Below are 27,005 nucleotides of genomic sequence, written 5' to 3'. Positions count from 1 at the left end.
CTTGTGTTATAAATCAAGCGAACTATTTAATTTACACCGGTTGATAACTGAAATATGTCAAAGCTGCAGTCAGCAAGTCTGGGAGATCGACTCTCATAACCCTCCCCCACTACCAGCGAGCTTGTGCTCGTCAGTGCGTGTGCACCAGTTTTCTGTGAATGCGTCCTTCTCTTCAACATCGATTAACGGGATGGAGTACACGGAGGTAGGCTGGTTTACGATGTGGTTAAAAGTGTAGATTATAAGCAGCAAGGTTCTACACTAGCTACTCTATGGTTACGTTTCTTATTTCAGCGTTAGCGCTACAAGCTACTGACCATACTGACTATACTCTAAATGAGCTTATTTGATTAATTAGAGTTTAGAAAGCGTGACTAGAGTCTCGAAACCTGAACCAACCCTGAATTCCGCATATGGTCGGATGAGCAACTCTTTTCAGTACCTTCAAATTAAACATTTTATCCAAAAGCAATTCCCACATTTTCCAAACTGCCCCCCTGAAGCTGAGATGAACCAATTCCTGTCCCTCAACGTACAAAAACACACAAACGATTGATGTCTGTCATTTATAATAAGATTGCTCTTCTGAGCCCAGTCCCCACTGCCCCACCTAACAATGCATGGTAAAGGATTTGGGGGTAGACATTAATGATGACCAGTGGAGGGACATTCTGAAACTGGTCCACTCATCTTCGATTTGTGCCAGGCACGGCCTATTACAGTGGAAGGTAAAAGCTTCATAGAGCCCATTTCACCAACGCTAAATTGGCTAAGATATACCCTAGTCACAGTGATGCTTGTAACCGCTGTAAGCAGTCCCCAGCCGACCACGCACACATGTTCTGGACGTGTCCGAAGCTTTGGTCCGATACATTTCAAACCCTCAAACTGGCTCTTAACACGAATTTGGAACCAAATCCTCTGACTGCTCTTTTTGGGCTCCCTCCGTCTTAAATTCTGCCCATTACAACACAGCGTGTCGTGGCCTTTACCACCCTGCTCGCCAGACGTAACATTCTCCTTTCTCCATTCTCCTCCTCTCATAATAGTTGGATCTGTGAAATTTTGCAATGTCTCCGGCTGGAGAGGTTAATGTTCTCACAGAGGGGATCTTTGGAGGCATTCCACCAAACAAAGGACCCACTGCTGCTTTTATTAGCATAGTTTTACTGTTATTGTATTTATTACTGTTATTCCTGACGATGCTGAGGACACTTCCTAGTGGTGGAAGGAGAGAGACCCCCCCCCCCTCATTTATTTATTTTTTGTTGCTTTTCTTTTTCTTAAATTATGTTTATATTATGTTTATCTACTTATGTTACATGTTATTCGGTGACTCGTTAATTTTTTTTATTGTGACCGTGTCTGACGTGGGTTGTTGGGAGGGATAGCGGGATTTTTGTCTGTGTCTTTTTTCTTTTTTCACCTTAAATTAGATGTACTGTACATGTGCTATACCTGTGTCTGCGTTCTTGTCTGCAGAAGCCAATAAATAAATTTAAAAAAGAAAAATAAAGAAAATTCACTGTAAAAAAATGAAAAAGTCAAAATATGCAATAATGATGTTTTCAAAGTCAATGAGTGATCGTGATCTCATTATCGACCACAATAATTATGATTTTTTTCCCAGAGTCAAGCAGCTCTACTGCTCTACCGTGATCAGTGTGTGTGTGTGAGGTGACTGACCGCAGGAAGTGAGGCAGTTGGTGTCGGCCGGTCCAGAACGAGTCCAGAGCTGAAGTCATGTTCCTCAGAGCTTCTCTGGACGGAACCAACACTGTGAGGTTCCCACTCAGGTCCTCAGAGAGATGACTGTACTTCTGCACACACACACACACACGCACACACACACACACACACACACACACACACACACACACACACACACACACACACACACACACACACACACACACACACACACACACACACACACACACACACACACACACACACACACAACTTATGTTATCTTTAGTATATCTATCCATCATAATGTCGCCTAATTTGAACGTAGTGTCGTAGTTATGCTAGCGCTTATAGTGAAAATGAAAACAGATCAAAGTTAGTTCTTAAACTTGAATAAGTGAGTAACTTTTGAGCAGTGATTTGGGTTTTTACACACCTGAGTCAGTCGGTAGAAACTGTACAGCTTTGGGTTCATGTCCAGCTCCTTCAAACACACAGTTATTATGATATTTAGTCAGACGATGCATTTTAGACGGATCTGAGTTTTCATAGCAGTGAGCAAAACATTCTCAAAGCTTCTAATTTTTAGCTTTCATTTGATAAATGTCGCTGACTGCAGGTCATATCAGCTGTTGCTGCTTATTAACATTTAATATGTCAATAACTCTCCAAAGAGGCTACACGGTGGTGTAGTGGTTAGCACTGTCGCCTCACAGCGAGAAGGTCCCAGGTTTGCATCCCGGCTGTGTCCTTCTGTGTGGAGTTTGCATGTTCTCCCCGTGTCTGCGTGGGTTTTCTCCGGGTTCTCCGGTTTCCTCCCACAGTCCAAAGACGTGCAGGTGTTCGGTTCATTGATGACTCTAAGAATTGTCCGTAGGTGTGAATGGTTGTCTGTCTCTGTTCGTCTCTATGTGTCCTGTGATAGACTGGCGTCCTGTCCAGGGTGGACCCCGCCTCACGCCCGATGTCAGCTGGGATAGGCTCCAGCCCCCCGCGACCCCGACAGGGACAAGCGGTTGAATAACTCTCCAAAGGCCAAAATTAAACATGGCTGCTGTCAAGTTTGTTTGGTCTCTGCACTCGGCCAAAGATCCTTTGTGAAGGAAGACCCTCGACTCTTTAACACCGCTGAACAATCAGTGAGATGTCCTCTCGCTATTGGATCGCTTCAGTTACAGGACTCAAGTTCTCACAGTTTAACTTTCATTAATTTCTCATCAATAATTTAAGCCAATAAGTCTAATAGTTTTAAATCCGGACCTCCAGTATTAAGGTTAAGTAGTTTGTGTAAAAAAAGGGGCGATAAAGTCAGTAAGCGTTATTTAAATATATCAGATACATCTCATCTCATCTTCAACCGCTTATCCGGAATCGGGTCGCGGGGGCAGCAGCTTTAGCAGGGGACCCCAAACTTCCCTTTCCCAGGCCACATTAACCAGCTCTAACTGGGGGATCCTGAGGCGTTCCCAGGCCAGTGTGGAGATCTAATCTCGCCACCACTCCTGGGTCTTCCCCGAGGCCTCCTCCCAGCTGGACGTGCCTGGAACACCTCCCTAGGGAGGCGCCCAGGGTTCATCCTTACTAGATGATCCTGAACCACCTCAACTGGCTCCTTTCAACCCTAAGAAGCAGCGGCTCTACTCCGAGTTCCTCACGGATGCTGAACTTCTCCCCCTCTCTCTAAGGGAGACTCCAGCCACCCTCCTGAGAAAACCCATTTCAGCCGCTATTATATTTGCATTACAACGGGAGATGAGGTTGAGGCGCCAAGCCAAGAAGAGGTTGGTTCAGCAGTGACTTAAAACCTGCTGAACCTCTTCTCATTGGAGTTCGATTGAGTGACTTAAAACCGTGCAACAAATCTTAAAATCAATAGGAAGCCAGTGGAGGGAGGCTAATACTGGTGTTACGTGATTTTTTTCCAGTTAGAAGACAAGGGGTCTGCATTATGTACTAACTACAGACGCCGAAAACACGGACAAAGCAATAACAACTTGCCTGGGACATTCCCATGTTATACTGGTCTGAGCACTTACCTCCTGTAATGATCCGTAGCAGATGGTCCCGTCTCCAGCGTAGCCTTCAGGACAGGTGCAGGTGTGGGCTCCACCTTCCTTAGAGAGTTCACACTGTGCCTGACAGAGGGTGCAGCAGAAAGGGACCATGGGAAATGTATGTAATCTACTAGGACTGCAGCAATTACGTTACAATCATCAATGGTAAGAGTTGATAGCTTTCATATTGAAAACAGTTTTCTAATAAAGCCTGTAAATATATTCTCACTTCTACTGAAGTTTGACCAAAAACTGTCTCTACAAAGATGAGACAGGACATTGTTTGAGCACCTTAAACCATTTACCATCATTAAGGTGGAGGCAAAAGTCTCTCTTTCAGTCTTTGTTTGGACTCAGAGATGAAGAAATGTATGTAAAACTCTACTTGGAAAGTTTTCGCAGGTTTTTTTGCTGATCCCAACGTGTTGTTTTGAGACTATTTCACAAATCTGAGGGTCAGTGCTAGTTAACACCCGTTAGACGTGTCAATGTCTACGCATACGCTGCAGGAGCCATGCGACAGACAGTTAGACTGACTATGACAGAGTATAGCGGCACTTTTTACCCCAAGAAATAGACGATAAAGGCATATAAAGCAAAAACATGTTTCAGCAGGAATGTAATGCAAAATTGGGGAATAAATGATCATCTGCAACCAAGATTACAGCTTTCCCTGATGCTAGCATGTAGCTACATGTAACTAACTTGACTGTGAGGTGACGTTATAGCAGTCAATAAAGGCTTCTAAATAAAAAACGACACAGTTGACTACACATCTAACAGGTGTTACCTGGCATTTGTCACAACAGAGATGATGGATGTAAAGTTATCATAAACCACAGTCTGAAACCGATCCTTTAAATCCTCAGTGAATAAAACAAATCTTTCTTAATGGCTGAAATGAAATGGCACATATGTGTGTGTGTGCGTGTGTGTGTGTGTGTGTGTGTGTGTGTAAGTGTGTGTGTGTGTGTGTGTGGGTGTGTGTGTGTGTGTGTTTACCAGGTCATGGCAGCCTCCGTTGTTCCTCAGGCAGGGGTTAATGAGGTCACACACAATGCCATTTCCCATGTACCCTGTTTTACAAACACACTCACTCTGCAGACACACATGGATAAACAAACAGCTCTTAACAGCCTTCTTCAGTATTTACTGTCAGGCAGCTGATTAGTAGCTAGCTAATACATCACATAGAAAACTGCAGATGATGAGAATAAAAGAGAAAAGACTTGGACTAGGGGGTAGCGTAGTGACAGTGTCAATTGAACCCAAAAATTAGCATGTCCACCCAGATGTCCTGTTTCCATCACTGCCAATGGATGCTGGGGCTGAAAAATGTGTTATTTGTCCTGTTGGGGAATTAATAATTAGTAATCCTTCCCATTAAAGACAAAAGCCAGATGTTGATGGGTGCATGTTGGTTTTTGTCCAGTGGGAAAGGGATATTTAGGAAGACAAGACAGCTAGGCAGGACTGGACCTCCCAAAACAGGAAGGAAACAAGAGGAAAAAAAGAGAGGGAGAGCTGGTACCAGGGCAAGTAAGTCTTTCAATACACTCTTTGAATAAACTATGGGTTCACTAACTACATTGTTGGTGCTTCAGTTATTGTGTAAGGACTCTTCTCATGCTGCTGCAGAGGTTTGCTGTTATTTCGAGCAGAATTAGTGGTTAAAAAAGGCGTTTAAGGGCGCACTCACACTGTCCTTCCGCATCGGGCCAAAACCGTTTTTTCGGCTAAAGCCTAGTGCGTTTGACCAGTGTGAGTGCACCCGCTCCGCGCATAACTGTGGACAGCTGGCCGTCCACGGCCCTTCTAAGAGAGGTGGGCTTTTGTAGAGCGCATTTGCACATGTACGAGCACGAGCGTGCGCACGTGTACGAGCACGAGCACAAGGCCTACGACGGTTCTGACGTAATTTATGTGCGCCTGTTCGGACATAGAAAATTGAAGGACGGACCATGCGCAGACATTTAAAACAATGGCGGTGTAAGGTTCACGTTGGTGTGATGCGGAGGTGGAGTGTTTACTGCAGATTTGTTCGATGAAAAGATTAAAAAACAGTCGACAAGACGCACAAAAACTCTGAGGTCTATGGAAAGATTTGTAAACAAAGAGACGCATCGCGATGACGTCAATCAATGTGTGTGACGTGTTACGGCGTGATGACGTAACGACAGCAAGAAGCATTTGTGCGAGGCCCTGGTAGTGTGAGTACAAACGGGCCTGGGGCGCGGGGGGAGAGGGAGGGGGGAAAAGTACCCTAAAGCCAGGGGTGCGGTGCGGAAGGACAGCGTGAGTGCGCCTTAAATGCCTTCACCGTATTGCCCCGAGCTAATCAGCGTTAGCCATGTCCGGTTGTTAGCGACTCTCCCAGATTTCTTTGTTAATGGTTGTTACACAAACAAAAACTGTCTTGATGGCTCTTGATGTATGTAAGTGCCGAAAAAGTCCATGGGAGGATGTTGCACCAGAATTACACTTTAATGGTTTGTAACTGACCTGTCCAGGTCCGATGTGTTTACAGTTGGCGTTGTCGCTGCAGCCTCCTTTACTATCAAGCTGACAGTTGTTGATCTCCACACACACTCTGCCGTCACCTGTCCAACCCTCAGTACACACACATGACGCATTACCTGGACCCACGTACACACACTCAGCCTGCAGACAGGAAGGGAGAGAGAGAGTAACGGACAGAGACAGAGAGAGAGAGGAAGTGTTATAAATGCAGTCTTAAGTGGGTTTAGTGCTTTCTCTTACTTCCTGCCTCGCTCTAGTGAGATTTGTGGGAGACTGAGGTCATTTTTCTTCTGGCTCAATGGGAGGTTGTTTTTTTTAGGCTGTTCTGGAGAGCAGGGACGGGTCTTTTATTTTTTCTCACCCCATATAGCAGTTGCATTTGAATTCATCCCTCCCCTGTGAGATTGAAAATTGTCATGCTTTTATGTCTTCACACCTGTGGCGATTGCTCTAAGACTGCAAGGGAAGCTCAGTGGTGAAATATGTACTGCTGTGTGTGCATTTCATTGACTAAACACGCGCTAGAAAGCTTCATCTTTTGTTCAGAATCAGCTACTTATCACATGTAACCGGCGCCTTCTCATTAATCCACACAGCTCTACAGCTCTTTACAGAGTCGGACGCTCGGCTTCTACTGACTGCAATGGGGAAGCGTAGAGCGGGTTGTTCCACTGCAGCCAAACTAGATGGTCATTGGATAAATGTTGGGCTTTGTTCGGCCCATCGGACGCTCAGCGTCTCTGGTTTTTCATTCCGTTGTTCTGAACTGTTCCGGGGACTTTACCGATCCCCAGCCACTTTGTCTTTGTTAAAAACGACTAGTATTGTATTTGGCGACTCAGTTCTGCCCCCAATGAGCAGCAGCAGCTGTGGTTGAACTCTTAGGAAATCCCAGTCTGGTCAGATGCGTACATGAAGTGATGAAGCCTCTTGGATGAGAGGTGAAACGTCTTCCTAGACAAATAACCAAGTCCAGTTGCTTTTGACTGAAATTGCTTTGAGGATAACGACGACCTGGACAAATGAGAACCTTCACAGGCGATTTGTACATAACTTAATATTGTTGTAGATTATTTCTAAAGGGAAGTTTAAGTCTTACGTTGGTGTCGCAGCCTCCGTGGTTGCTCTTCAGGCAGGGGTTGATGGCAGAACAGGAGTGACCATCACCTTCATATCCATCTTTGCACAAACACCTGGTGCAACACACACACACACACACACACACACACACACACACACACACACACACACACACACACACACACACACACACACACACACACACACACACACACACACACACACACACACACACACACACACACACAGACACAGTTGTTTTTTAACAGAAGCTGTTGAAGAAACAGAGGAGTGACTGGTGATTATCACCTGTGAAACCCCACTGATAAATTATGTTCATTCAGCAGAAAACCACATCAGAGAGCAAAGAGCGGCAGCGGTCCTGGTGGGAGATGAAAAACACCCTGAGGTGCATCTGGGTTGAAGGGGGTGAATCTGCAGAAATCTACGGCTGCCATGTTTGGTGTTTGAACGTCAGCTCATCATCCAGGGTCACACCCAGGTTCTTCCTGCTCAAACTGACATCCCCACAGTGTTGTCATGGTGATGGACAGGTCTAGGCATCCTTTTCCATAAAAAGACAATGGAAGATGCTCTGACAGCGCCTCCGAGATGTATCTGCCTGGCAGGAAGTGAAGCCTCAAGGTGCTTTGAGACAACGAGCCGTTAAAAATGTAGGTTTCTGCCGTAATGTTGTTTGTTAAAATTAAACATTTTTAAAAAAGTGCAGAGTGGTGCTTTGAACGAAACATGCTCACAATAATGCTAACATGTTGATTTATTTGTGTCTACACTTCTGCAGTACTGCTTTTATTTTCTCTTACTATGTGGTTTATGGTCGCTGTAGTGTCCCCAGCGTGTAAGAAATTACGTCACCACCTCCAGATTTTTAACTATTTATGCACGGCTCTTTTCATTTGAAGAAGGCTGAGCAGGTTGGCCTGTTCAAACATAAGAACGATTCTTGTTGTAGAGACCACAGGGAGTCAGCTGGTCATGGGGCGGCAGTAGCTCAGTCCATAGGTGACTTGGCTGGGAACCGTAGGGTCGCTGGTTCAAGTCCCTGTATGGAGCGTGGACTGGTGGCTGGAGAGGTGTCAGTTCATCTCCTGGGCACTGCTGAGGTGCTGTTGAGCAAGGCATGTAACACCTAACTGCAGCCCCCTCGCTCTAACATTTCTCCATTAACTGCATGTGTGTATTTCGAGCCTGTGTGTTAAACATGATTAATAATAAGAGTGAAAAAATTCAATTTCTTCATTCATCCATTCATCTTCAACCGCTTATCCTGGGGTCGGGGTGGCTGGAGCCGATCCAATCGGGCGTGAGGCAGGGTCCACCCTGGACAGGACGCCAGTCTATCACAGGGCACATAGAGACGAACAGAGACAGACAACCATTCACACCTACGGGTGATTTAGAGTCATCAATTAACCTAACACCACGCAGACACAGGGAGAACATGCAAACTCCGCACAGAAAGGCCCTTCTTCTTCTTAAACACGTCGTAACAGAGAGAGTCACCACACTAGGGGAAAAGAGGCATTTTGCCGCAGGTATGGAAAAACATGAGATTATTAAAGCTTTGATGAGGAGGATAGATGTCCAGCATGTTAAGCATCGAGCGGTGGATTGGTCATTTCATTTTGGAGGTAAGAGACAAAAATATTTAACAATAAAAAGTAAAATTGCCAACACAGTTAAACGTATAAATGCAATGTTTGGTGCTAAGTCCATGATTAATACCGTTGCCAGGCAGCCTACTGACCTTTACTACCATTCTCTGTTTTTTCTTCCTTATTCGCAGATTTTGTTTGTACAAAAATTAACAAAGCGGTGAGCATTAACACGTCTGTGCATGCTCATGGCTCGCCATCTGCTGGGTCCATAAACAAAGGTTTACGCACCAAAACACAAAGGCAAATTCCTTGTCATCTGTCAGTGTCATTTTTCTAATTCATTTTGTCGTTTTTACTGGTAATTGAAGCGTCCTACCGTTTATCTTGCCCTGTTGATGTGAATAGACTGTATGTATGAATTTCTATGTGCTTTTGTCTTCACTCTACCTGTCAAAAAAGTTTCTAAACATCTGTTTTTAAAGGTGCTAAATAAATAAAGCTATTATTATTGTTATTATTATTGAATGTGAGACCTCATCTCATCTCATCTCATCTCATCTTCATCCGCTTATCCGGGGTCGGGTCGCGGGGGCAGCAGCTCTAGCAGGGGACCCCAAACTTCCCTTTCCAGGGCCACATTAACCAGCTCTAACTGGGGGATCCTGAGGCGTTCCCAGGCCAGTGTGGAGATATAATCTCTCCACCTGGTCCTGGGTCTTCCCCGAGGCCTCCTCCCAGCTGGACGTGCCTGGAACACCTCCCTAGGGAGGCGCCCAGGGTTCATCCTTACTAGATGATCCTGAACCACCTCAACTGGCTCCTTTCAATGCAAAGGAGCAGCGGCTCTACTCCGAGTTCCTCACGGATGCTGAACTTCTCTCCCTGAATGTGAAACCTACTTGGAAATAAACCTGATTCTGATTTTAGCATGAGTAATGTTTACCATCTTAGTTTAGTGATGATGATGATGATAAATGTGTAAACTGTCACTTAACACTAAGTACAGCTGTGGCTGGAGGGATGTTGTTAGTATTCGTCCTCCATTAACCGTTAACGTCCGTACGAAATATAACAGCAATCCGTCCAATAGCTGTTTAGATATTTCAGTCACAGTCACAGATGAAAAATACAGATTAAAATGTGTTACTAACATTGATAAAATGACTAAAACATGACACAAACCAACACTTTTTTGTAAATCAAATCACAAGCCAGGTACCATAACTGTGTGGTAATAGTGGTAGTGTCTTACATAGTATGCAGTCCTGTGTGTGTACAGTACGCGTTGATGTGACAGTGTTCCTGCAGTCCGTCAGAGTTGCAGGGCGTGGCCATATTGTCACAGTTTTCTCCGGAGTATCCCTCAATGCAGGATCCTCTGCGACACACACCACCGCTGGCTGGACGGTTATCACACACCCCGTGGACACAGTGACACTCTGAAACACACACACACACACACACACACACACACACACACACACACACACACACACACACACACACACACACACACACACACACACACACACCATGTGATAATTTTAAGTTGTGTAATAGTGGAATAATATCACACCAGGCAAAACACACCACCCTCGTCATCAGGTCACAATTTTAATTTGTCCAAATACCTGCCAAACTACTGACGTTTGCATCAACCTCCGCTGTACGTTGTGTTTAAAGCTGAAGTTGGTAACTATTTCTGAAAACTACATTTCTGTCACTATATCCTGACAGCACAATGAGACAGACGATCTGTGAAAAAGTCACGTATCTGTACCTCCATCTTCTACTCCTGTCTGCCTCCAGAGCCCTCTCTATGCGCTCCTAATGTCATCTGCTAGTTTCCATCGCGCATGCAAAAAAATAACCAATTAATCATTGTTTCTGAAAACAATTTAGGGGAGAAATATACAGTAACAGAATATTGATTCATATTTGATCAGCGCTGCTTAGTTTCACAGTTTGATCGTAGTTCAGAGCAGTTATTGACACTGCTTCAGAAACTCCTCTGCTCTGATTGGTTGTCTATCAGTTGCGGAGGATCAGGCGTATGACATTAGGGGCGCACAGAGAGAGGTAGATACTTTTTTACTGATTGTCCGTCTCATTGTGCTATAAGAAATAGTGACAATTTCAGCAAATATGACATTGTGTATTTATTTATATTTTTACCGAAAGTTACCAACTTCAGCTTTAATGCTAATAAACAAATGTCAGCATGTTAACACGCTAAACTAAGATAGTGAAAATGGTGAATATTAAACCTGCCTGTTAGCATGCTGCTGTTAGCATTTAGCTCAAAGCACTGCTGTGCCTAAACACAGAATCCACAAGTCATTAGAGTGGCTGTAGACTTTGCTGTGTCCAAAATCCCTACATTTGATTTAAGTTAACAATTTATCCACCATATAGCGCCCTTTATTATTCTACCATGATAACGGAAAAAGTAGCGTCCATGCCAACGCAACGCTCCATATTTTATTGAATCTACGGCTGTCACAAAACAATAATGACTAACAGGTGTCTGAAATCTCAATTTAACACTCAATATAGAATAAACTGTTGAGAACAAGTCAGTGATTTTGGACACAGACGTAGTCTTGTTTGAATATGTTAAAATGTTAACCCTTAAACGAGTGAGGAGGAGCTGTTAACCTTCATCACAGTTCTCGCCATGCTTGGATGGATCCGCACAGATGTGACAGGCGACACCCTTGAGGCCCGGCTGACAGCTGCACGAGCCGTTGCCATTGATACCGTCAAAACACTGCATGTGGTAAAATAATAAATAAATAAATAAATAAATAAAACACACCAGTTAACAAATGCTCCAGTGACAGAGTTGTTTGTTTGTTGCTCACCGTTCCTTTGTCGTAGCAGGGATGCTGAAATCCTCCAATACAGGGTTTACAGTCCGGACCGTAGAAACCTTTACAGCACTCTGCTACCTGTTAAACACATGTAGCAGCAGAATGCATTTATATCTGGTCATTAACTGAGGGCCAATGGTAGCCACCCATGGTAGGCGGATCGGAGTATAAATAGGGCAGCTCTCCCCGGTGCTTTCTCTTTGCGCTCCTGTCCGACGCGTCACTTCCGGTCTGGAAGTTTTGGCTCTCGGCAGGTAGGATTGCATGCTGCTCGTCCTTACCACGTAGCCAGGTGTTGACTATTTTGTTCTTAGAGCACATGTATGTTTTGCTGCAGAGTGGCTGAGCTGATGTGTTTGGCACTGGTCCCGTTGTGCTGCGGTGGTAAGTGTCCTCTGTCTACATAGTCTTAGTCGATACATGTTTAAGCTAACATTAGCATGGTTGCATGTAAATGCTGGTAGCCGCATGTGTCTCTCCCTTCCCTCACTAGTTTCCCCCGCACCAGCGAGCCTCAGGCTGAATTTTTGATTTTATACTTGTATGCATTTATACTTGTATGCATTAACACACACACAGATACTGAATGCTTCAAATAGAGGACTACGTCACCATTCAACATATGGTGTATATATACATCTCATCAACAGGTTCATTTGGTATCTTACAAAAACTTCTGCACACAAATTTGCATGATATCTTATGAAACGGCAACTGGAAGACTGTGAAAGTTACGTTTAGTGTCACCAAAACTACCTTTGCATGACCGGTTAGGTTAAGACAACAAAAGGAGGCGGTTGGCGATCAACACAACTTGGTTGGGGTTCAAAAAAAGGTTGCGGGTTTATGCCTTAGTACAGGCATATTGCACAGTGCAGGGTACAGGATGAGGTCAGTAGTCTATTGGGAGCAGTGCTGATTGTAAAGTCTGACAGCAGCAGGAAGGAAGGACCAGCGGTACCTCTCCTAAGTTATTACTCTGGATCAGTCCATGGCAAGGATGCATGGTGCAAGACAGTGAACACCTTCTATACTGATTAATACTCACCATTTTGGTGGCGTTGCAGAATTTGGCGCAGCCTTTACTGAGCGTCGGCCTGAGAGGGGACGTGATGTATTCACAGCCGACCTGATGACTGTCCTGCAGACAGACACAAAGATTTGTGAGCTTTCTGTTCTCGTCCACGTTTACCCGCAGGTTTCATTGGGTGGAAGAAAATCGTGCTGGACAAATCTGCGCAAAAATTGCTGAACTGAGCTTAAATTTTAAAGCAAGACTTTGGGGATCTGGATCCGGCAATCAGAACAAAACCAAGGAATTATAATTATGTTAAAACTAAATAATTTCACATGGTTTTTATTTGTCAAGCCAGGTAAAATGAAACAGACTAATGTGGTGTAGTGGTGTAGCACTGTCGCCTCACAGCGAGAAGGTTTCAGGTTCGCATCCCGGCCTGAGCCCTTCTGTGTGGAGTTTGCATGTTCTCCTCGTGTCTGCGTGGGTTTTCTCCAGGTTCTCCGGTTTCCTCCCACAGTCCAAAGACGTGCACATGTTAGAATAAATGATTACTCTAATTTGACCGTAAGTGTGAATGGTTGTCTGTCTCTGTTCGTTTCTATGTGCCCTGTGATAGACTGGCGTCCTGTCCAGGGTGGACCCCGCCTCACGCCTGATGTCAGCTGGGATCAGCTCCAGCCCCCCGTGACCCCGACCCCGGGAAAAGCAGTTGAAGATGAATGAATGAATAATATCTGGTGTTAGAAAATAACCTAAAATTCTCATTTTCTGTATTTAACAGACTGAAAACAGTGCAGCCGCTGTACAACTCCCTTTTGATTGCTACAGCTCTCATGTGTCTGATTTATGCTCTGCCTCTGATTCTGTGGGTATAAATAACAAATTACTGCACATCATCAAAACACTTCCCTGCCCTCAAGGTCAAAGGTCGCATCACAACCTCACTAAAAGCTCCCCCATATATGTTTCACCTCACAGTTCATTAATCTCTGCTCATGGATTGTCAAACTGACTGCACGTTCTCAATCCATTTGATTTCCACATCAATAGTTTTGGGTTTGTATGACTCGTATGACGCACCCGGGGAGCTCTGTAGCAAAGAACAGAACAGAACAGTTGCAGTAATAATGATGTTTTACCATTTCAATGGTGCCGTCTGGACATTCAGTCTCGTAGAGGTAGCTGCAGTGAACGCATGGACTCTGAAAACACACAAACACATTCATACTTTGATTGTTAGCGTTAAGCTACCTGCCCTCTTTCTATTGGTCTGTTATGTCTGCAGCTCTCACTGAGTTTGATTGAGAGTCTCTGTGTTTTACTGTTTGTTTGTTAAGAGCCTGATTTGACTCTAATGAGCAGTGCGTGACGGCTCTCTGAAACTGCCAGGGCTTGCACGCCTGTGGTGTTCGCACATGCTGTGTTGTTGCTGCAGCACTACCTGTCTTTTTACATTAGGGTTTGTCTTTGATAATAACCATAAATAACACAATGTCTAATTTCATTTCATTATGAATCTCATTTACATTTGTTTTAGGCAGCGAAGGTCGAGATTCGGTCCACAGAAAGTGTTGAGTTACGTACAAAGATCTACATATAGTATAAATACAAGGCTTGCTGATTCAGTGTCACTTCTTAAAACTCATTTTTTAAGACATGCCGTCATTTTATTCTTTTATCTCATTGTTCTTCTTTCTTTGCTAGCATCTTAGATTAATAAACTAATAAGCTAATACTTATTTCCTTTGTCCAGGGGCGACACGGTGAAATAGTGGTTAGCACTGTTGCATCACGCCGAGAGACTTCCTTGTTTGAATCCTGGCTGGGGCCCTTCTGTGTGGAGTTTGCATGTTCTCCCCGTGTCTGCGTGGGTTTTCTCCGGGTTCTCCGGTTTCCTCCCACAGTCCAAAGACGTGCAGGTGTTGGGTTCATTGATGACTCTAAATCACCCGTAGGTGTGAATGGTTGTCTGTCTCTGTTCGTCTCTATGTGTCCTGTGATAGACTGGCGTCCTGTCCAGGGTGGACCCCGCCTCACGCCCGATGTCAGCTGGGATCGGCTCCAGCCCCCCCGCGACCCCGACAGGGACAAGCGGTTGAAGATGAATGAATGAATAATTTCCTTTGTTCTATTTATACCATGATGTGTAATTTATGGCTATGTTGTACCTCATTGGATTTTACTTTTATTATTATTTGTTTTGTTTATACTGTATTTGATTTTTGTTAAAGCACTTTGTAAACTATTTAAAGGTGCTATACAAATAAAGTCATTATTATTATTATACATATACAGTATAAACATTGAAACTGTAGTGTAAGTGCTGTCAATATGACTATCCGTCAAAAATGGTTGCCAGAAAAATACAATAAAGCAAAAGGTTTGGCGATGATGTCAGCCTCGCTGTGCTCACCACGGTGATCTTGCTCTCGATGACATCACAGCGATGAGGTAGGATGGGAAGGATAGAGGGCGGGTAAAGAAGCCCGTCAATCATATGGATGATCCCGTTTGACGCCACAATGTTGGTGCTCGCCAGACGGACGCCCTTCTCACCCAGTAGAATCTCGCCCTGGAGGGGGAAGAGTATTAATGCAAACTGGGAATGTTTACTGTAAATTAGAGACGCTGTGAGGAACCAATGAGAGACACTTACATCATCGGACACAGAAATAGTGACAATCTGATTCGCCATCGTGTGAATCTGAGGAAGAGAAGCCAGCTCGTCGACTGTGAGCTACAGACGGGAAAAATAAAATGAGATTAGCCTTTATGATCTCCCTTAGAGGTAATGTGTTTTAGTCATTTGTGAGAACACGAGTGAGATAGCTGCACACACACACACACACACACACACACACACACACACACACACACACACACACACACACACACACACACACACACACACACACACACACACACACACACACAGATACACACATACCTTATATCTGTACGTACAGTCAAACTACAGATAACAACACACACAGACACAAACACACCAGCAATACTGCATGATGCCTCACACCAAAATATTCCCCCAACAGAATTACTTAAAGGGATACTTTACACATCTTAATCCCGGTCTGTGTCATGGTTATGTGGGCACTGTGTTCAGATATACGATGTTTCTGTGCCAGAAATCCTCCCGGAACGGAGCATCGAAGATTCGCTGACATCCGCCAATTATGCAAACCCCTTGTTTCACAGCATCACACAAAAAAAATACAATTCCCAATGATTCGTTCCTTGGGGACTTCCTGTCACGCCCCGTCCTGGCAGTTAAGTTTTGTCTTTGTTCTCCAGTGTTTCAAGTCTTGCGTTTTGTGTCTTATTTTGAAACTCACATGTTGTCTCATTCCAGGTCTTCAGGTGTGATTACCCACCCAACCCTAATGTGCCGCACCTCGTTCTCTCCCCTTCCCTAGAGTGTTTAGTTCGTCTTGTCCCTTGAGTCAGCATTTCAGCAATACTCACCTGTTTTTCCGAGGTGAGTATTAAGTCGTTTTTCACCAATTTTTGTATTTGACCTTGTCTTTGCCCATTAGATCTTTACATTTGCCAGAGTCGACTGATTTACCGTGTACTGTTTTTCCAGATTTTACCTCTGAGAACCTGTATTCTTGGGTCTTACCTGTGTTTGTTACACTTGCGGAAGTGAAACACACACAGGTAAGACCCAAGGAGACAGGTCAAACATTGGTCAAACATTGTTCATTTGAACACAATGCCCACATTGCCATGACACAGGCCTGGATTAAAATCTGCAAAATATCTCTTTAAATATTTAAAGACAGGTCGTCAGAAAAAAATAACATCCTGACAATTTACCTGCTTACCTACTACTACTACTACTACTACTACTACTACTACTAAACCTACATGTAAAGTTTGTCCTGATGGTGATGATGAAAATATATAGAATCAACCTGTTAGCTAATGGGATATCTGGCCCCGATCAAAGTGTTCGACAGAAAGGCATTTGTTTGTTTGTCTTCTGTGCAAGCAAAGCAAAAAGGAAGAAAGGAGCAAGTGAAAAAGTTTTGATGGATGGGCTGAAGGAGGGAGTGTGGGGTGAGGGGTCATCTTACCGCAGCCTGGGAGAAAACATGGTGTCTGAGAAGTTCCTGAAGTTTATGTTTAGCCTTGAATAAAAAGCAGAAAGTCATTAGAAATATCCTGATAATCCTCACATAAGCATAATGATCGCTAAAGGGCTAACAACTGATACGTGTATCTGGGGTGGTTGTTGACATTATGTTAGGAAATTACTGAGCACTTAAAAAATAATAATTATAAATACTGCTGTGATTTAGGTCTTCAATGGGATCCTCTGGTTTTGGACAGGATCAGGAAGTTATAGTAGAGTATTGTGAATCAAACTAACACATTGTTGGTTTTTGTCTTTCCATGGGATTTGTTAAAAAGAAAAATACAGACTGTAATTTCAAGTAACCTGTATGTTTTCTGACCTTATCCCAAATACACTGAATACATGAAAACTTAAATACACCTACATCGTTCAGCATGTATAGGATGCTGCCGTCTCTGGATTTGTCCACCGCCTGGTTGGTGGGGATGAAAACAGTCAGAGGTCCAGGACCCCGTAATGGAGGCGGCGACCCACAGTTCTAGGAAACACAGAAAACAACAGAAATCTGATTTGAGCCGAAGATTTAGCATCTCCTCTAAACTGATTGCAACTTGTCTGACAGTTGACTGTTCACAAAGCACCGCCTCCCCTTAGCTCAGAGTTTTTCAACCTTGGGGTCCCGACCCCACGTGGGGTCGCCTGCAATTTAAATGGGGTTGTTGAAAATGTCTAGTAATAAAGAATTTTTTTTCTTACTTTTTTAAATTAAAACACTTGTTGACTCAAAAAATCACCCGTAGGTGTGAATGGTTGTCTGTCTCTGTTCGTCTCTACGTGCCCTCTGATAGACTGGCGTCCTGTCCAGGGTGGACCCGGCTCACGCCTGATGTTAGCTGGGATCGGCTCCAGCCCCCCACGACCCCGACAGGGACAAGCGGTTGAAGATGAATGAATGAATGAATGAACACTACAAATAATCTTAAACTGTCTTCTATACTTTCACTTATTTTAAAACTTGTTCGAATAAAATGCAGCATATACAAATATCTGAGCGTTGACCGCCGTGATCACGTGACTGCACAGGTACGTTACTTGAGTTACGCACACTTCCAGAAAACTTGCAGTGAGAGTAGGCAGGAAAAAAACAAAAAGAAATGTAAAGATGAATTCGCTCGCCTGGCCCTGGCCCTGGCCCTGGCCGTGCAAAAACAGCTCCAAGAGGAACAAAGGGACAGAAAACAACGAGACAGAGAAAATATCCCCAAAGTTTCATTCAGTTTGGATTTTCAAGTGTGATCGGAAGTCCTGTCTGCCCAGAGTATGACACCCAACAAGTATCTCAGTCCATAAGTGACTCGGCTGGGAGACGGAGGGTTGCCGGTTTGAGTCCCTGTGTGGACCATGAATGGAGTGTGGACTGTGCCACTTCATCTCCTGGCCCTGGCCCTGGCCGTGCAAAAACAGCTCAAAGAGGAACAGAGGGACAGAAAACAATGAGACAGAGAAAATATCCCCAAAGTTTCATTCAGTCTGGATTTACAAGTGTGATGGAAAGCAACGAGGAGAAGCTGAAGTGTCTGCTGTGTGGTAACGTCCTGTCTGCCCAGAGTATGACACCCAACACACTCAAAACACACTTTAAAACAACACACAAAGAGCACGTCGGCAAACCAAGATCTTTTTTTGAAAAGAGATTTGCCGAGCTGAATGAGCAGCGAGTGTACTTCAAAAAGGCTGTGACTGTTAGTGAATGGGCCCCGAAAGCGTCTTTGGAGGTGAGCTATGAAGCCGCATACCATTGCAGATACTTTAATATTGCCAGCTGCCATCGAAATGGTAAAAATTATGTGCGGGGAGGAAGAAGCTCAAAAATTAAAGGTGATACCACGGTCTGAAAAACACGGGGAAAAGAAGGATTGATGCAATCGCTGATGACCAAGAGAGCACGCTGACAGAAAACCTTTCCCCAGTTTACGCTCTTCAAATGGATGTTAGCATAGAGCATGGGTGTCAAACTGATCCAGTAAAGGGCCGTGTGGCTGCAGGTTTTCATTCCAACCAATCAAAAACACACCTTGTCCAACAAATCAACTGTGTGAAGACAGTTCAGGTGATTGAATAAGTCGAGTCAGGTGTGTTCTTGCTTGGTTAGAATGAAAACCTGCAGCCACAGCGGCCCTTTACTGGATCACTTTGACACCCCTGGGAAAAAAATGCCCACGCTTTGACATTCGTTCGTTACGTGCAAGAGAATGCAATTCACGAGGATATTTTGTATTGCTTCCCTCTCACTGGACGTGAAACTTCACAAGCAATGTACGATGTCCTTCAGGATGATGTGGAGAAAAACAGAATTCCCCGGGAGCGTACGGGGATTTTGCACGGACGGAGCTCCGTCTATGGCAGGACGGCAAAATTGTTTGCGGATACGTATAACTCAGATAGCCCCATTTGTAATATGGAGTCATTGCATGATTCACCGTGAACAACTGGCATCTAAAGAACTGAGTGCGCCCACCCAGACATACTGCAGCAGGTCGTAACCATGGTGAATTACAACAAGCCACATCCTCTGCGCGCACGTCTGTTTGCAACACCCTGCGCCGACATGGGCTCTGTCTATCGATACGATCACTCAAACGGCAAAATGGTTTGCGGATACTTAAAACTCAGATGACTCATTGAACTGACTGAATCATTGCATGACATACTGCAGCAGGCCTTAACCATGGTGAATTACATCAAGCCACAATTGCAACACTGTGCGCTAACATGGGCTCTGAATATGAAAACTTACTATTTCACACAGAAGCACGGTGGTTGTCGAGTGGTAACGTGTTGGAGCGTTTTTTCAAGCTGAGAAACGAAGTGTTGGCATTTTCCATGGATGTGAAAAAGAATGATTTTGTCAAATTTCTGTGTGACCAGCAGAAAATGTGCCTCCTTGCAAATTAAACAGACATCTTTGGAAAACTTAACGACCAAAACATAAGCATGCAGGAGAAAAACAAGAATGTCGTGCAGATGTGTGATCGTATCGATGGATTCAGGGGGAAACTCGAATACTGGAGAGAAAGCATTTCAAAGGCAAACTTCACCCTTTCCCAGCTGAGTCAGTTTTAAAAAGACAACAGCATCGATAAGTGCTCCGCAAAGGAGATGTGCAGCCACCTGAAAGGCCTAGAAGAGCACTTTGCTCCCTATTTCCCATACTGTACGTGGATATGTCGAAGTTTGACTGGGTAAGAGACCCATTTCACTGTGATGCAGGCGCAGTGGACCCGCCTGCCACCGCTGTTGAACAGCTGATTGAACTTTCCTATGATAGAAATTACATTTGTGAGTAACGGTGGAGGAATTCTGGTTCGGAGCAAAAGATGAGTACCCAGAGATCTCACTGTGTGCTCTAAATCTGTTGGTTCCTTTTGTGTGAAGCCGGGTTTAGTGCTCTCGTTTGTATGAAATCAAAGTACCGTTCACGACTGGATTTCACTGCAGAGATGAGACGCGCTCTGTCGACTACAGCGCCTGACTTTGAAAGGCTGCAGTGAGGTGCGCAGGCTCAGCCATCCCATTGAGTATGGTGAGGTGACTTTCTTTCTTTCTAATGTTCACCGCTACTTATATAGCACCTTTCTAGTCTTCTGACTACTGAAGGCGCTTTCACAGTGTTTGTCACATTCACACTGATGGCAGTGGTCATCTACAGACCATCTAATCTAACCATTCACACCACGTTTACACACCCATGCACAGCATAGGGAGCAATTCAGGGTTCAGTGTCTTGCCCAAGGACACTTAGGGGGCGCACTCACACTGTCCTTCTGCACGGGGCCAAAACCGGTTTTTCAGCTAAAGCCTAGTACCTTTAAGCCATGTGAGTGCACCCGTTCCGCGCATAACTGCGGCCAGCGGGCCGTCCATGGCCCGCTTGAAAGAGGTGGGCTTTAGCGGAGCCGTTTGCACATGTACGAGCACGAGCATGCGCACGTGTACGAGCACGAGCCCTACGGCAGTAGCGTTATGTCCGCCTGTTCGGACATGTAAATAGAAGGACGGACCATGCGCGGACATTTAACAACAACAACAATGGCGGTGAAAGGTTCACGTTGGTGTGATGCGGAGGTGGAGTGTTTACTGCAGATTTGGTCGGATGAAAATATTCAAAAACAGTCGACAAGACGCACAAAAACTCTGAGGTCTGTGGAAAGATTTGGAAACAAAGCCACACACGCGATCAATGCGTGTGACGTGTTACGGCTTGATGGCGTGTGGACAGCAAGAAGCATTGGCCGAGGCCCAGGTAGTATGAGTACAAACGGGGCTGGGGCGCGGGGGGAGAGGGAGGGGGGACAAGTACCCTAAAGCCCGGGTCGCGGTACGGAAGGACAGTGTGAGTATGCCCTTAGACATGTGGACCGGGAGAGGTGGGGATCGAACTACCAATCTCTCGAATGGAGGATGATCCACTCCTACACTGAGCCACAGTCGCCAGTTTAAGATGCAGCAGTAGTTTTTTTTTTTTACATAATTCCTCATATGAGAGAGATTGTTTGCTCTGTAGGCCTTTTCATGTTCAGCCTTGTAGATACAATCACACTGATGAGACTACTCTGTATTTTCAACACAGAACAACAAACATGGTCAAAAACTAATTCTAGAAAAATAAATGTCCCTGGGGTCGCCAGAAAACTTTGATATCAAAATGGGGTCACAGCCCAAACAAGGTCGGGACTCACTGCCTTAGCTACTGTTGCTATGGCTGTCTTTACAAACACAGTGTGGTCACTAATGCGCTGTGACGCGGTAAATGGTAAATGGTAAATGGACTTGTACTTATATAGCGCCTTTCTAGTCTTCTGACTACTCAAGGCCTTTTCACAGTGTCTGTCACATTCACCCATTCACAAAGACATTCACACTGATGGCAGTGGACATCTACATACCATCTAATCTGATCTAACCATTCACACAACATTTACACACCCATGCGCAGCACGGGGAGCAATTCGGGGTTCAGTGTCTTGCCCAAGGACACTTCGACATGTGGACCGGGGGAGATGGGGATCGAACCACCAATCTCTCGAACAGAGGATGACCCACTCTGCCCCCAACCTCAGTAACTTCTGCTGCTTTAAAAAAAAAACTCAGCCACAAATTCTGTCCGTCTCAATCCAAGCAGTGCAAGAGCAATGAACAGATATATATAAAAAAAAGAAACCACGCTGCTTTCTAGATTTTACTAAGCTGTTTTTATGTGTTTTTTATTTGTGACAAAAACAGAAAGGCGTACTTGTCTACTGTGGAAGATAGAGAAATGAGCTGCTCGGTCATGTGGCTTTTGAAATGGCTAACCTGAAGTTGGTGCACAGTGGGGTCATGGTACATAAACCCCTGGAATGAGACTAGTCCTGGCTGGTTGAGCAGATAATAACTTGCCTCACAGAAAAGAGAGTTCAGATCTGTAGAGTGTGCAAGATAGAGATCTCGTGCTCTCTCACACATCACCTCGTTATGATCCTAAAGAACAGAGGAATGCTCATTTCCTTATTTTAGGCACACACACACACATATTCATTAACTGACAAGTTCGTGTGGTGCAAACACAGACACATCTGTTCTCTCTAGATAGCCATATAGGGACATGCACTAATTTCCTTCACTCAGCTGTTAGTGTTATAATGTGTTGCCAGGCAGATTAACGCCCATTGCCGCCTTTTTTACCTTTAAGGCGTTACCATCGACAGAAGGGGATTTAAAGCCGCTAGACAACAACAGACTCTTCTGATGTATGACCTGGTTTGAGTTGTGTGCTCCAATAAAGATATTGGTGTGATCTCAAGCCATCGTCTCAAGATCTCTCCTTCTATCCTCCGATCAACGGACCCGGGGAGGTAACTGCAGGTTGATCTCAACACTACTGACAGTCCAAATATAGACTATGGCTTATTTTAAGCGGATTTTCCCAATGTTTTAAAGCAATTCTTACCTTTCTGGCATTTTTACACTTTTCTTTTGTAATCTTAAAGTGCTCCTAGTAAGCGTACGGCACTCAAATGTAAAATAAACCCACCAGCTGTTTAAACTCAAAAAAATTCAATTCTCATATATTTCTGATAAAAGTCTGACCAATTATTTTATTCCGTCCAAATAAAATTATTTGCAGAGTTTCATTGTCGCTCCATTTCACTTGCGCTGCTCATGCTGTGTTCGAGTGCAATGGGAAATCTGAAGCCTGCAAACAAAGTGGAACCTCCTGCTGAGTGAAACTTCGGACGTCCCCATGGCACTCGAACGCAGCATTTCTCTCTCAGTGCACGTGTCAGGGGAGCGTCAGAGGTCAGGCAGGGAGAAGAGGGTGGGACTTTGGAGGGAATCGCTGTGAGACATGAAAGAAAGGTAATAATTGCTTTAATATAACAGCATATACCGTATTTTTGTCTCTCCGGAGTAAAAGTCTCAGCAGACGAAAATGCAGAATAAAGAAGGAAAAAAACAGATATCAGTCGCACTCGAGTATAAGTCGCATTTTTGGGGGAAATGTATTTGATAAAATCCAAAACCAAGAAACAACATTTCATCTTGAAAGGCAATTTAAATAAAACTAGAACAGAGAACAACAGGCTGAATAAGTGTTTACGTTAGATGACGCATGAACAACGAGCTGAGAACGAGCCTGGTGTGTTAACGTAACATGTTACAGTAAGAGTCATTCACAGAACTATAACATATAGAACATGCTCTACGTTTACCAAACACTCTGTCACTAATCACATAGAACTATAACATAGAGAACATGCTCTACTTTTACCAAACACTCTGTCACTAATCACACAGAACTATAACATATAGAACATGCTCTACGTTTACCAAACACTCTGTCACTGCTAATCACACAGAACTATAACATATAGAACATGCTCTACGTTTACCAAACACTCTGTCACTAATCACACAGAACTATAACATATAGAACATGCTCTACGTTTACCAAACACTCTGTCACTAATCACACAGAACTATAACATATAGAACATGCTCTACGTTTACCAAACACTCTGTCACTGCTAATCACACAGAACTATAACATATAGAACATGCTCTACGTTTACCAAACACTCTGTCACTAATCACACAGAACTATAACATATAGAACCTGCTCTACGTTTACCAAACACTCTGTCACTAATCACACAGAACTATAACATATAGAACATGCTCTACGTTTACCAAACACACTGTCACTAATCACACAGAACTATAACATATAGAACATGCTCTACGTTTACCAAACACTCTGTCACTAATCACACAGAACTATAACATATAGAACATGCTCTACGTTTACCAAACACTCTGTCACTAATCACACAGAACTATAACATATAGAACCTGCTCTACGTTTACCAAACACTCTGTCACTGCTAATCACACAGAACTATAACATATAGAACATGCTCTACGTTTACCAAACACTCTGTCACTAATCACACAGAACTATAACATATAGAACATGCTCTACGTTTACCAAACACTCTGTCACTGCTAATCACTAAACCCAATGAACTCTTCTTCCTCGCTGTCACTTCTGAACAACTCCGCCAACTCCAAAGGTAGACAACGCGCCACTTCCTCTTCTATCATATTTCACTACTTCCAGCTTGTAACCTGCAGTATATGATTTTCTTTTCGGTGCCATTTTTGTTCAGCCCTTCTCAGTTGTTTTTATAAGTTACCGCCAATGTTGAAATGATCCATTTTCATAGGTACGGAATCCACTGAACTCTTCTTCCTCGGTGTCACTTCTGAACAACTCCGCTAACTCAACGGTACGGAAGTAGCAGCTAGCATCTTTTTTTACACAACGCACTTCTGCCATGACCCGCCCTCGCCGAATTTTGATTGGTTGACGTGTGTGTGTGACAATTGCTGATATACGCCTAGTCTCTTACGTGACTGAGATAAATATTAGCCCGGGCTATTATTTGATATTTTACGGTAATGTGTTAATAATAAGTCACGAGTATAAATCACACCCCCGGCCAAACTATGAAGAAAACTGCGACTTATAATCCGAAAAATACAGTGAGCGCTTACTTTGTGGTAAAAATGGGCTACTCGGCTACACGATGATTAGGCTGGACGTCAGCAGCTTCAGCTGCAGCTTCATCTTTGAAAATCTAAAACCAGCGTACGCAAACTTTTCATGCGTGCACATCGTTTATACACAAGGCCCCTGCTGTGCTGAGTTATGGTTGCTGAGCTAGGATTGACCCCAGCACTGTTTGGGACAGGAGAATCAGGATTGTTTCGTTTTACTGACCGCTAAAGTTCGACTGCCTCTTCTTCTGTGGGGTAAAAAAAATATACTCACATCAACCAGAGACAGGAAGCGGTTGAATTTTTCATCCTTAGTCAGAATCTCTCCAATCGTCTTATCAGCAAACTGGACACAAGATGAAGAGGATCAAATGACAGACATTCACTTTCATAACAGTCCAGTTAGCAGGAAATCATCTAGTATAAATTTAACTGGACATAAAAATAACATTAATACATTAAAGGGGATCAAATACAAATATGTTGAAGCATTTTTCGTTCTGTTTGGATCAAATGTTTTTGTGTTAACCTCAGTAAAGATTTAGTATTTCTTGTTACAGTAGTGGGTTCCCAGAGCGTTTATGGTGAAGTAACCCTTTAACTCACCTGTTCATCACGAGAAGGCCGATCAGAAAATGTGTTTGTGATTGGCCGGTCGATGATGTGGATGATCCCATTGGCTGCTGGCAGGTCTTCCTGGATGACGGTGTACAGTCTGCTGGGGTTGTCCATCAGGATGAACCTCTACATCAACCAGACAGAGATCATGACTGTATTTATGTGCGTTTAAGTAACTTGATTAGTGAGGCAGTTATCTGATATCTTAATCATTGTGGAAACGCCGAACCAGGTTTAGGCTGATATGTGAGGCCACATTGTCAGAGGGGCTTAAGCCCTTTTAGGGTCGGTTTGATCTTCTCAACAAAGAGTCGCCTGTCAGGTCTGCCTCGCGTTCAGAGAACCGAGGAATGCAAAGATCTCTACAGTGGAGAAACAAAACAACCACTGCATACACGCATGGGCCAACACAGGAGAGCTAACTCCTCAGGCCTGGACTCTGCTGTCCACTTACATCTCAAGAGCAAAGCCCACTCCTTTGATGACAACAATGTCCACATCCTGGACAGAGAGGACAGATGGTTTGAAAGAGGAGTAAAAGAAGCATCTCTGCAAAAGTAGAGAAACCATCGCTAAACAGAGGAGGAGGTCTGAGACACCACTTATCTCCACTTTACAATGCTGCCCTTTCATCCCTTCATTCAACAATCTAACCTCAAAGAACAACTGTTCACAAATGGCCTCCTGTGACTCCAACGACTGTCATTCAGACTCAATAGAGCACTAACGAAGTCCAAACCAACTGCCCACCAATGACTGTCACTCCAACGACGGTCGTTAGCACCTGGAGCACAAAGGGTTCCAGTGACATCACCGGCCTTGAGAGGTTAAATACCGTGATCTCCACGCCAGATAGTTGGACCAGTCCCAGCCTGGTCCTGGTCCTAGTCCTGGTCCTGGTCCTGGTCCAGTCCCAGCCTGGTCAGATGCGTACATGAACTGATGAAGCCTCTTGGATGAGAGTTGAAACGTCTTCCGTGACAAATAACCAAGTCCAGTTGCTTTTGACTGAAATTTCTTTTGGGATGATTGACCGATGGTTCATCCAATCACCTGCTGGGTAGTTTTTTTGAAAGTGCCCGCCCTTTTATACAAAAGTCTAACACCAGTGATGTTGACTTGTGACTTGAGTGCACTCATTTGTGACAAGTGTCACAAAACATAAATGACTTGAGACTCGACCTGAACTTAACATGATGACTTGAAAGACTTGTATGTGAGGAGCTCTTTTCCAAAACGCTATAAATCCATTCTAATAGTTTTCAGGAAAATTACATTTTTTACCTAAACCCACACATTTGGTTAATATTCAGTTTATCTTGTCAAAATGGTTTATTG

General features: G+C 44.1%; 1 protein-coding gene across 1 annotated transcript in view; it reads right to left on the bottom strand.

The window, feature by feature from the left end:
* stab1 (stabilin 1) overlaps positions 1-27,005 on the bottom strand; it is a 126,187-nt gene that overhangs the window by 75,251 nt on the left and 23,931 nt on the right. The window contains exons 11-27 of the mRNA XM_083939036.1: positions 25,656-25,793; positions 25,324-25,395; positions 17,374-17,487; positions 16,948-17,001; positions 15,510-15,590; positions 15,267-15,425; positions 13,993-14,055; positions 12,884-12,976; positions 11,827-11,913; positions 11,621-11,732; positions 10,215-10,401; positions 7,363-7,456; positions 6,246-6,404; positions 4,746-4,841; positions 3,726-3,824; positions 2,126-2,173; positions 1,687-1,820 (exon numbers count right to left, since the gene is read on the bottom strand). Coding sequence (XP_083795162.1) covers positions 1,687-1,820; positions 2,126-2,173; positions 3,726-3,824; positions 4,746-4,841; positions 6,246-6,404; positions 7,363-7,456; positions 10,215-10,401; positions 11,621-11,732; positions 11,827-11,913; positions 12,884-12,976; positions 13,993-14,055; positions 15,267-15,425; positions 15,510-15,590; positions 16,948-17,001; positions 17,374-17,487; positions 25,324-25,395; positions 25,656-25,793 — 1,790 coding nt within the window. The remainder of the gene's footprint in view (positions 1-1,686; positions 1,821-2,125; positions 2,174-3,725; positions 3,825-4,745; positions 4,842-6,245; positions 6,405-7,362; positions 7,457-10,214; positions 10,402-11,620; positions 11,733-11,826; positions 11,914-12,883; positions 12,977-13,992; positions 14,056-15,266; positions 15,426-15,509; positions 15,591-16,947; positions 17,002-17,373; positions 17,488-25,323; positions 25,396-25,655; positions 25,794-27,005) is intronic.

This window comes from Echiichthys vipera (genome assembly GCF_963691815.1).
Source record: "Echiichthys vipera genome assembly, chromosome: X".
Lineage (NCBI taxonomy): Eukaryota > Metazoa > Chordata > Actinopteri > Perciformes > Trachinidae > Echiichthys > Echiichthys vipera.
Note: the sequence above shows the minus strand (reverse complement) of the source record. Positions and strands in the feature narration are given on the sequence as shown.